The sequence below is a fragment of the Rutidosis leptorrhynchoides genome, chromosome 5 (genome assembly GCF_046630445.1).
Source record: "Rutidosis leptorrhynchoides isolate AG116_Rl617_1_P2 chromosome 5, CSIRO_AGI_Rlap_v1, whole genome shotgun sequence".
Classification (NCBI taxonomy): Eukaryota; Viridiplantae; Streptophyta; class Magnoliopsida; order Asterales; family Asteraceae; genus Rutidosis; species Rutidosis leptorrhynchoides.
Window position 1 is genome coordinate 201898014 of NC_092337.1, and position 11518 is coordinate 201909531.

The following is an 11518-nucleotide window of genomic DNA, read 5'->3' on the forward strand; positions in this document are numbered from 1 at the left end:
GTCATGTTAAAATCTGGTGAAAAAAATTTTCTTCATCAACTTTCGAACTCAGAAATTCCAAAATATCATCACAAATATCTTCGATATTTCTGAAGATATTTTCATAAATATTCTCGTCTGAAAAAATATACCTCTTCGTGCTATCTGTATTCCATTATATTGGAAACTTCTGTAAAATCTAAGTATAAATTATGAATGAATTGTGGAGAAGTGTTGGGAATTGAAGCATGGGTTAGTATAATATAATGATGCTTGGCCAACGTAATTAAATTACAGTAAGTCATGCTGAATTTCTAATGGAACGTGATGATTCACAGATTATAACGTCATCATGTGCCATGTTACACGACTCTTTCATTCTACTTAATTTCTAAGCATATCACGAAAATATTTCCTTGATATTTCTGTTTTTCCGTAATTCCAACAGTTGCTAATAATTCGTGCTAATACATTTTCTTTTTGATTAGAAGATTTCCTTAAATCCCTTGAATTTCGGAAATCAACCCTGACTACGTCACCGGTTAAGACGAACTGGCATTTTCTCATTTCATTCTTTTGTGATAACTTCACTCGTACACTTCACATAATCGAATCATTTTATCTATATTATTCAATGATGATAAAATTCTAATTATCAACTCATATTCGTCATGAAAACATTTTTATTGTTAGCCATGACCACCTCACTTAAATTTCGGGACGAAAGTTCTTTAACGGGTAGGTACTGTGACGACCCGGAAATTTTCGACCAAATTTAAACTTAATCTTTACATGATTTCGACACGATAAGAAAAGTCTGTTTGGTTGAATCTCAAAAAGTTTGAACTGTTTCATATATGCAATACCCTTCGACTGTTCTCAATGATTCACGAACAACTATTTATAAATAGATACATATATATTTAAATTAATTTGAAATATTATTGGAAATAATATACAACTAAATTATTAGAAATAAATTTTATTATAAATCTACATATATAAAGTATGTTGAATATACATATTGGGTTTCGAACTCATTTAGTAAACAATGGTAGCACTCGTTCATCAATCGATGGTTATTTAAGCAAGTTAAATTCAAACTTATATTATTTTAAAATAAACGGTGATTTGAAAATGAGAACTATAAATTTTAGGCTTACCAAAAAATGTATTTAAGACTTAGTTATTAAGTTTTAACATTTTTATTTTTCACCCATAAATGGTAGGGACAGTTGAGGTAATTTTTATTTAACAAGTTAATGCTCGAATTTTATACCATAATGATCAAAATAAATAAATATAGTTAATTTAAAAATATGGGATCTTGCAGAGGACTTTTTATCCCCCACTATTTATCAACGAAGTACGATATAATACTCTCCGTAAAAAAAACCTCGGTACTATAAAACAACTTTATAGGCTGATATCAGATTTCCTTACCAAGTTTTAATTAATTATTATTATTAAATTATTACTTTATTTATATTATTCTATCAAATACCTACAATACGCATACATACAATCAGAGAATCCAAAAATTTATTGTTACTAGTCTTTGTCATCTATTCTCATTCATGACTTTTCAGCCAACTTATTTCTTTTAATTTGACATGTTTGATTAGTGTTTGCTTTCTATCTAAATCTAATTCTTGTATATGTACAAATTATAGAACATCAATATATATATATATATATATATATATATATATATATATATATATATATATATATATATATATATATATATATATATGAATCGCCCCCAACCCATTTAAACAAACACTAAACACCATCGTCAAAATTACTTAAAGACATATGCATATTTTTATAACTTGAACACTCCACCTCTTCTTGACTTTCCACCACCTTCAATCCTGTTTCGTTGGATAACCACCACCATGATAACCACAAGCACCACCATCAAACCATCTTAGTTGGTTTCCTGTCTCGTTTGCATCACCACCAAAGTCACCTTCTTCCTTCTTCATCGTAATCTTTATCACCACCACCATCAAGAACAAATCGAACCACCATCGAACTAAACAGCTGCTATGTTCTATTTATACTCGAATACCTTACAAACCAACTCATCACTAATGAGCCAACATAAGCTGCTACTTTTATTAACCAAGAACCATTTTTTATATATATCTCTATTCTCAATCTCTCTCATCTTGTCTCTCTCAATACTATGGTTTCGTTGTATGCTCAAAACCACTTGCTACTGCACTAATTATGTTCCTATTTATTTTCAAACAATCACAAACGAGCAACTATTGGAATAACCGTCACCTCTAATCTCGTGTTCTTGTTGAGAACAACCCACCTTGTCTCTTCGGTTACCAAACCAACACCACAAGAAACCATCGATACATACCCAAACACGGCTGCAAATGTTTCTATTTCAGCTACAAAACCGACATTCACAACCTCACTTCGACCACCCCAATCCACCATCTTCAACCTTGAACAACCACTACCACTATGGTTCCTACTGTCATACCTTCTGTTTATGATCGAAGTGAAAACCACAAACTACCATTGAAGACCACCATTATCGTAACTACAAATGTTTATGTTCCTGACTTCGGTTCACAGTAATAACGGTGATGATATTGAGTTTTCACTACTGCTGCAACTGTAGAATGAAACAATAATGGTGATAGAAGATCACGAAGATGGTGACAATACATAAGGGATAACGATGATGTGATTGGTGATGAAGATAAACGGAGATGACGATATTATAAGTGATGAAAAGGGGTCTGTTGCAACTCGTTTTATGTTTTCTTGTCCACTGTAACAAAATCAATGATGCTCCAATTTTATTAATGATGATTGTGTTAATAAATTAATTTTGATGATAATAATGAATAAAGTCGATGATTGATTTTTGATGGGAACCAGCTGGATAATTAGGTCGTTTTAGTTTGGTGATTAACTGGACTGAGATTAGATTTCACACTTATTAAATGTTGGGCTCATGGAACTGTGTTTGGGCCGAAAGAATGTTGGGCTTGTAGTACCTGCTTAACTCAATAGTCGAGCATTTTAAAATAAGTAAAAACGGATAGATTGGTGGTTCGGAGTGTGCTTATTATACAAGGAGGTCTTGGGTTCGAACCAAGACTGCGACGTTTTTTTTTCTTCATTATATAGAAGATGCATAAGTTAGGCCATCAGGCTATACACAACAATAGGCTAAACGGTGGCTATTTCGGACGTGAACCAAATCCAACACACTCGTTACTCGTTTACTTGTTCTCTCGATATGGGTTCGTGAATCCGAGGCCAACCCTACATTTCTTCAGTGTCGTCATATGTATTTTACTACAAAATACAGTATAGTGAGTTTCATTTGCTCCCTTTTTAATTGTTTTTGCAATATATATTTTTAGGCTGAGAATACATGCGTTGTTTTATAAATGTTTTACGAAATAGGCACAAGTACTAAAACTAATTCTATGTGGGCTTAAACTAAAAATATACCCTTAGCTTGGTAACATTAAACTACTTGTCTATGTACGGTATGCGCGAATCCTAAAGATAGATCCATTGGGCCTGACAAACCCCATCCTAACTATGGGATGCTTTAGTACTTCGAGGTTATTTTAAACACACCTGATCTGGTGTACTTCAGAGGGTAAAACATGAATGTTAAGGCTTGTTACCGGGTGCCTACAGCTTATAGAATACTTTTATACACTTGCAAGTGTACATATATTTATAAACAGAAATCTTGTGGTCTATTAATATATTGAAATGATTATTATGATAAACCTATGAACTCACCAACCTTTTGGTTGACACTTTAAAGTATGTTTATTCTCAGGTATGAAAGAAATCTTCCGCTGCGCATTTGCTTATATTACATGGAGTCATTCATGGCATATAGAGGTCAGAACGTCGCAATGGGACCAACTGTTAAAGACTTCGTCCAGATGGATTAGGACGGGTCGTTTCATGATGGTTCCCACATGGTTAGGTGACTCACATGGGCTGCTAAAAGATGATCATTGGAGTGTATATACCAATAATAAATACATTTAGAAGCTGTGTATTGTACGAGTACAAATATGAGTGTATACGAGTAGAATTGTTGATGAAAATGAAAGAGGATGTAATTGTAAGCATTTTTGTTAATTAGAAGTACTTTGATAAGTGTCTTGAAGTCTTTCAAAAGTGTATGAATTCATATTAAAACACTACATGTATATACATTTTAACTGAGTCGTTAAGTCATTGTTAGTCATTACATGTAAGTGTTATTTTCAAACCTTTAGGTTAACGATCTTGTTAAATGTTGTTAACCCATTGTTTATTATATCAAATGAGATGTTAAGTTATTATATTATCATGATAATATGATGTATTAATATATCTTAATATGATATATATATATATATATATATATATATATATATATATATATATATATATATATATATATATATATATACAATTAAATGTCGTTACAACGATAATCGTTACATATATGTCTCGTTTCGAAATCCTTAAGTTAGTATTCTTGTTTTTACATATGTAGTTCATTGTTAATATACTTAATAATATATTTACTTATCATTTATCATGTTTAAAAAAATGTATCAATATCTTAATATGATTCATATGTACTTAGTAAGACGTTGTTATAACGATAATCGTTATATATATCGTTTTCGAGTTTCTTAATTCAATAGTCTCATTTTTATGTATATAACTCATTGTTAAAATACCTAATGAGATACTTACTTATCATAATATCATGTTAAATATATATATAACCATATATATGTCATCATATAGTTTTTATAAGTTTTAACGTTCGTGAATCTCCGGTCAACTTGGGTGGTCAAATGTCTATATGAAACCTATTTCAATTAATCACGTTTTAACAAGTTTGATTGCTTAACATATTGGAAACACTTCATCATGTAATTATCAAATTCAATTAATATATATAAACATGGAAAAGTTCGGGTCACTACAAAGATTTTGTATAAGTTGATTATCCAAACCGTTTGCATTCCAAAGATGTTGTTCGTTTGTCGAGCACCCAATTATCAAGGATTAACTGAATGGTACCTCTGAATCATAGTGTTAGAACCTACACTATACCCGAAAATATATTTCATCCACCGACGGTAGCGAACCGTCCGAATGAGGGTTCGTCAAACCCGTATGGCCACACAACATAAGTTCACGCTTACACTTACACCCTGCAAGTGTAACTGATGATAATTGGACTTGAGGATTTTTGTTCTAACTCGTACGTGGAATGTTTGTTTTCGTACTTATATTCAAAGTATAAAAGTATAAACCGTATATGTTTCTCATCCCATGATTTAAAAGTATAAAAGTTGTTGAAAAGATGGGACTATGATCTCACCGTAGTTGCACGCTAAAGTACTTCATTTTAAACGTTGTGCAATGAAAGTTGTTTAGTCTTGACCTAAACAAGTAAGTTGTATCAATACCGGGTAAGACACAAGGTCGGTCAAAATGTGTTCAATTAGTCCTATGGATCGTTATGACTCGATTATGTAGCATGTGAGTCAAGTTGTCAAGTTTCATGCAAGAATCAAGTATGAGAGAAAGGTTATAACGATTAAACAAAGTATTGGTTAAGTTTGAATAAAAGTCAACTTTGGTCCAAGTCAAAGTCAATGAAAAAGTCAACACATTCGGGTCGGGTCTGGAACAATTTTTCTAAGTTATATAATCATATATGAGCATGTTAGAACAAGTTACATGTTAATCGGAGGTACGTAGCATAGTTGGAATTAAATGAAAATTGGCAAAGTTGGACAGCCCTTGGCAGTTCATTTGGAAAACGTTCAGAATGGCTGGACGACGTCCAACAATGAAAATCAGGACGACGTCCAAGGTTTGGGACGGCGTCCAAAACACCCGAGCTGCTGCATTTGCTGAAATTTCATAAGTCTCGAACCAAAACTCATTCAAACACAAATTATGAACCGAAAACACTTACAACACGTATCTTATATCGTTGGAAAGGTATTTTGACAAGTAATACAACTAAGAACATATTATCAACCAAAACTAGCATTTACAACAATTAAATCCGCATCGAAAGATCATTAAATGTTCATTATCAAAAGTTCAAAGTTCATAAACGCATTAGATGATTCGGGAATCCAATTTACAGATACGATATGCCGTTTCGAAGGTAATTACACATACAATGCAACTAAAAACTCACCTATAACATCACATAGCATTCAAGGCATCAAAAGTTCATTTTAAATGCTACCAAACCCTAACCAAGAATCATGAATTCAACATTTATGTTAATGAAGTTTTTCCAAGTCAACCTACACATCAAATTGAAGCTAATGATGCTAGTAACACATTTAATACATGAGCTATAACGTTTAACAACATTAAATCATCCAAAACTCAAGATTAAACAAACCCTTTTTCAAGTTCATGCTAGTTTATGCAAAATAACAAGATCGAGCAAATAAATCACATATTCGTGTTTGACTCGAGCCATTGTAACACCCCATTTTTCTCCGTACATGATTTATAGGTTTATTGTGTATGTACGATAGGCGTATGAAGGGTTCGGGACCTATTCGGGTGTTAAGGTCTTGTATGCAAGGAAATGAGTCAGACCACGTTGAACGTTGCGGCGCGGCAAAGAAGGCCGCGGCGCGACATTTAACTGGAATCCAGATCAGAAGCTTGATAAAAAATGATCCCAGAACTAGGCAAATGTCGCGGCGCGGCATTCTGGCCAAACTGGTGCCGGATTTTTGTAATATTACATGAGAAGCAAGGGCATTTTGGTCTTTTCACATTTGAGCCAGATTTGAGGCTTTAACCTCATCCACTCATTCATTTTCCTAATTTCATTTTCCTTTTCTTTTCATTTTTCTCTCAAAACTCAATCACCCATTTGATTTCAAAGGAATTTTTGGAAAGGAAGAAGCGGGATTTGATCTTTGGCGTAGTTGACTAGGTTGTTCTCCTCGTTCTTAGCTACACGATGATACTAGTGGTAAGCTCTAACTCCAAATTTTATTATCGTGTTCATCATTCAAATTTGGGGCTTTTGATTGTATGATTCATAGATGGAACCCATTTAGTTGTTAATTGGAGATTAACACCAAGATTCGGGTTTGTAAGTGTTAAAGGCGGGTTTTGGGTTGGTTAATGATTTAACCATGTTTAAGACTTGAGAATGGTGTATAATCACTAGCATTAGTGATTATTGGTGTTTTGGAGACTTTTAGGGTTTTCGTGGTTGACTAATTTTGACTAGTGTCAAAATTAGGATTTGTTGAGGATTATGACCCGAATGTCGATTCGATGAGGTTTGTAAACTTAAAATGGATTAAGTTGAAGTATAAAACCGAGTTAAATACGTTTTGGTGTCAAAACTTGTAAATGGTGAGATTTTGACCTTATGGGTCAAAATTAGGGTTTATGGGCGATTTTGAGAATGATAAGTGTTTAACACTTGTGTTCGGGTTTAATTGGCATATTATGACCATTATCACTTGTGTTAGTGATTATTGGTTAGTTTGGGCGCGGTTTGTCCTTGGAAGTGCATTTGGGTAGAAATTGCACTAAGTATCGAATTGGGTTGGTTTGTAGATCCAATCTAAGTGTGTTGTTGAATTTGTGATAATGGAAAAGGTACTTTTCATTGACAAGTTGCAGATTACTTGGAGGCATTCATCGAGGCGAAAAGGTGAGTGTTAATATCCTATATGCATATGTATGTGTAGGATGGCTGCGGGTCGGGTGAAGTGGTTCTCGGTCATAGAGCTCACTTCACATATAGGTGGATTGATGGACTTGTGTATAGGTCCAATTGGTATGTTTGTGCATTTTGGTTGACCACCTTTGGCGAGGTACACGCTTGTGTGTATGTTATCACACGTGGTTGTGATTTGGATGTTATAACCCCAATTGCGAAGGGTTGATATTGTTGTGAAGTGGATGACCCCGATGTGGTGGATTTTATAATCCCGTGACCGTGGGTTTTAATGTTGAGAAGTGAATCGCGTGTAGTTCGGATTCACGATGACTCGTGTAGTTCGGTTATCTTATTGAGGTAGTAATCTCGTGTGGTTTCGGATTACTAAGGCTCATCTAGTTCGGCCAACCTCGATGTTGTGAAGATAGTAATCTCGTGTGGGTTCGAATTACTAAGGCTCGTGTAGCTCGGCCAATCTTCATTGTGGCATTTGGTATTCGGTAATGGGTTAAGGGGTTAACCTTATTCGTTTTATATTGTTATATATATTAATGTAATGTTGTGTTGTAGCTAACCCTCCGGGTGTAGCTTATTGGCGTTGTTCACATCGTCGTTGGTGAACTTATATTTGTTGATGTATCTTTAGCGTATTGCTTAGTGACTACGGTATGCTTAGTTTAGCTTGCCTAATACTTGTATGCTACGTATGCGGTATTTTTTTATTTGTGTGGCGTGTCCATTTTATGCATATATATGTATGTAGTATATTATCATTCACTAAGCGTTAGCTTACCCTCTCGTTGTTGATATTTTTATAGGTTCGTGTGATGGAGGCTCGGGTAAGCATGGGGATTAGAGATCTTGGCTAGGTTGCTTTAGAAGATCTTGCTTTTGGACTCGATTAGGATTTGGGTAGCGTAGTCCCAAATCACCATGCTCGGTTTTGTTGGAAATTAAACTAGTCGGGTCGTGTATGTCCGTTTGGACAATTAATCAATGTATTAAATATTTTAAGGTTTATTAAACCTTCTATTGTATTAAAGATGTTTATGAAAACACAATTGGGACCTAAAGTATTATTTAACGCGTATTAAAAGGAAAAAAATTTATGGGCCGGTTTTAATACGGGTTGGGTTGTTTCAGCCATAGACATTAATTAACACTTTTATTGGTCAAGAACACCAAGAATAAGAAATCTAGAGTTTTTAGAAAGTTACCCAAAAGAGATGAAATTAGTATCAAGTTGTAGAGGAAGATGCAAGGATTTCAAATATGTAATTCGTTTTGTGATGAGTTTCCTAGATTGAATTTAGATTATGATTCTTTGTTGAGTGGATTGAGAGTAAAAATGGAAGTATCAAAAATGGAAGTGGGAGGTGAAATGAAATGAGTGGAGGAGATGGGGCTTGACTAGTTGACCTAGTCAACTAGTTTGGTCCCTTGGCAACTTTAGACCCTCGAGTTTAAAAGCGGTTACGTGAATTTACCAAATGAATTATTTTAAATACGCAAGAGTAAACGGGAGATGCTATAATTAAATAACGTGAATATTAGAAACGCTAAATAATGGAAGGTACGAATCTAGATACGAAAGGTATTATAAAACAAAAGACGGGCGTTAATATAATTTAACGGAAAAAGGCGAGTTATTATAAAATCCAAACAATCGAAGACATGCAGTCACCCAGAAGTAAAAAAGACGTGTAAAGCTTAAACGGGAAGCTAGAGGCACTCACAAGGTTTTTGTCACGTTAAACTGGAAGCTCTCCCCTAAGGGCTGCCTGAGCAAAAAAGATTTCATTTGGATGGATGAGGCCGAGAAGGCCTTCCAGGATGTAAAGGCATTCTTAAAGGAACTTCCAACATTAACGGCACCTATACCGGGTGAAACCTCACGGTATACCTTGCCGCCTCTTTCGAGGCAATCAGCTCTGTCCTAATTACCTACAGAAGCAAAACTCAAATGCCGATGTATTTCGTAAGCATAGTATTAAAAAACGGAGAAGTAAACTACCCGGCCATGGAAAAACTAATTTATGCTTTAGTACACACAGCCAGGCGGTTACGACGATATTTTTAAGCACATCTGATACAAGTTTTCACGGACCAACTGATCAAACAAATCCTGACTAGGCCGGAAATTTCTGGAAGGATGGCGAAATGGGCAATAGAACTTGGAGAGCACGAAATCACCTTCCTCCCGAGACATTCGGTCAAGGCCCAAGTCATAGCCGACTTTCTGGTGGAGCTCCCTTCTGACATTATCAAGCAAGGCGAAACCACAGTTACAAGAAGGGAAATGGACGAATTATGGGAACTATATACGGACGGAGCGTCAAGTGAGGAGGGGGCTGGCATAGGCCTACTCCTCATTTCCCCAAACGGAGAAGAAATAACCTACGCTATCCGGTTGAAGTTCGCCGCCTCAAACAACGAGGCCGAGTACGAAGCACTAATAGCCGGATTACGCTTGGCTAAAAGTATCGATGTGCGACAACTCACAGCTTATGTTGACTCACAACTGGTAGCAAGCCAGTTAAATGGTAGATTCAAAGCAAGGGATACATCGGTGCAAAAATACCTGGAACTTACGAAAGCACTAACCAACACCTTCGCATCATTTGAAATAAAACAAATACCCCGTAACCGTAACAAGAAAGCAGATGCTTTGAGCAAGCTTGCCTCTTTGCTATACGACCACTTCACCAAAAAAGTTATGGTTGAAGTACTGAAAAGAAATTCAACTGAAGAGGATACTCTCATGGCAACAATCACAACAGAGGAATAATGTTGGATGACACCTTTCATAAAATACCTTGCCGACGGTACCCTCCCTGAAGACAAATTACAAGCCCGTAGGATACGAATACGGGCACCAATGTATAACTTTAAAAATGGCATCCTGTACAGGAAATCATTCATAGAGCCTTACTTAAGGTGCGTTGGCCCGGCGCAGGCCAAATAGAAAATATGAGAAATGCACAAAGGAGCCTGCTCCACACATTTCGGCTACCGGACGATAGTTAGCAGGATCAAGAGAATGGGTTATTTCTGGCCACACATGTACCGGGACACATATGATCTGATCGTAAACTGTGAGGCATGTCAAATACACGCTCCCGTCAACAGATCCCCTCGTTGAAACATGATTCCTATACACACCACTTGGCCGTTCTGCAAATGGGCGATCGACATCGTCAGCCCATTCCCAAGAGGTGTCGGTAACGTTAAATTCCTAGTAGTCGATATCGACTACTTTACAAAATGGGTTGAGGCAAAACCGTTAAGCACGATTACAGGAAGAAAAATCTTAACGTTTGTATGGGAGGACATTGTTTGCCGTTTCGGTTTACCACGAGAGATAGTCAGCGACAACGGCACACAATTTGCACAAAATCCATTTAAGGACTGGTGTACAGACATGGACATTCAACAGTCATTTACTTCCGTGGCCTACCCACAGGCCAACGGACAAGTCGAGGTCATTAATAGAGACATCGTTGCCGTCATAAAAGCAAGACTAGGAAAACACCGGCAAGGATGGGTGGATGAACTCCAACATGTACTATGGGCACACCGAAAAACATCGAAAGATAGTACGAACGAAACACCTTTCAGTCTGGTGTACTGCACCGAAGCGGTTATCCCAGTTGAAGTGCTTGTCCCAACCAACCGAATAACAACATTCGATGAACAACAAAACTATGAAGCATTGAGAGAAAACTTAGATGCTTTGGAAGAACGACGGACGGTAGCACATATCCGAGAAGCCGAAAAGAAACAAAAAATCGCAAACCACTATGACAA

General features: G+C 35.9%; 1 protein-coding gene across 1 annotated transcript; it reads left to right on the plus strand.

Annotated features, from left to right (window-relative positions):
* Positions 1–9863: 9863 nt before the first annotated feature.
* LOC139849230 (uncharacterized) lies at positions 9864–10499 on the plus strand. The gene has a single exon (XM_071838892.1). It carries the CDS (start codon positions 9864–9866, stop codon positions 10497–10499), a length of 636 nt encoding a protein of 211 aa, XP_071694993.1.
* The last annotated feature ends 1019 nt before the right edge of the window (positions 10500–11518 follow it).

Excerpts from the sequence above, each read along its gene's own strand:
- LOC139849230 (XM_071838892.1), top strand. The coding sequence starts at position 9,864 with ATGGCGAAATGGGCAATAGAACTTGGAGAGCACGAAATCACCTTCCTC.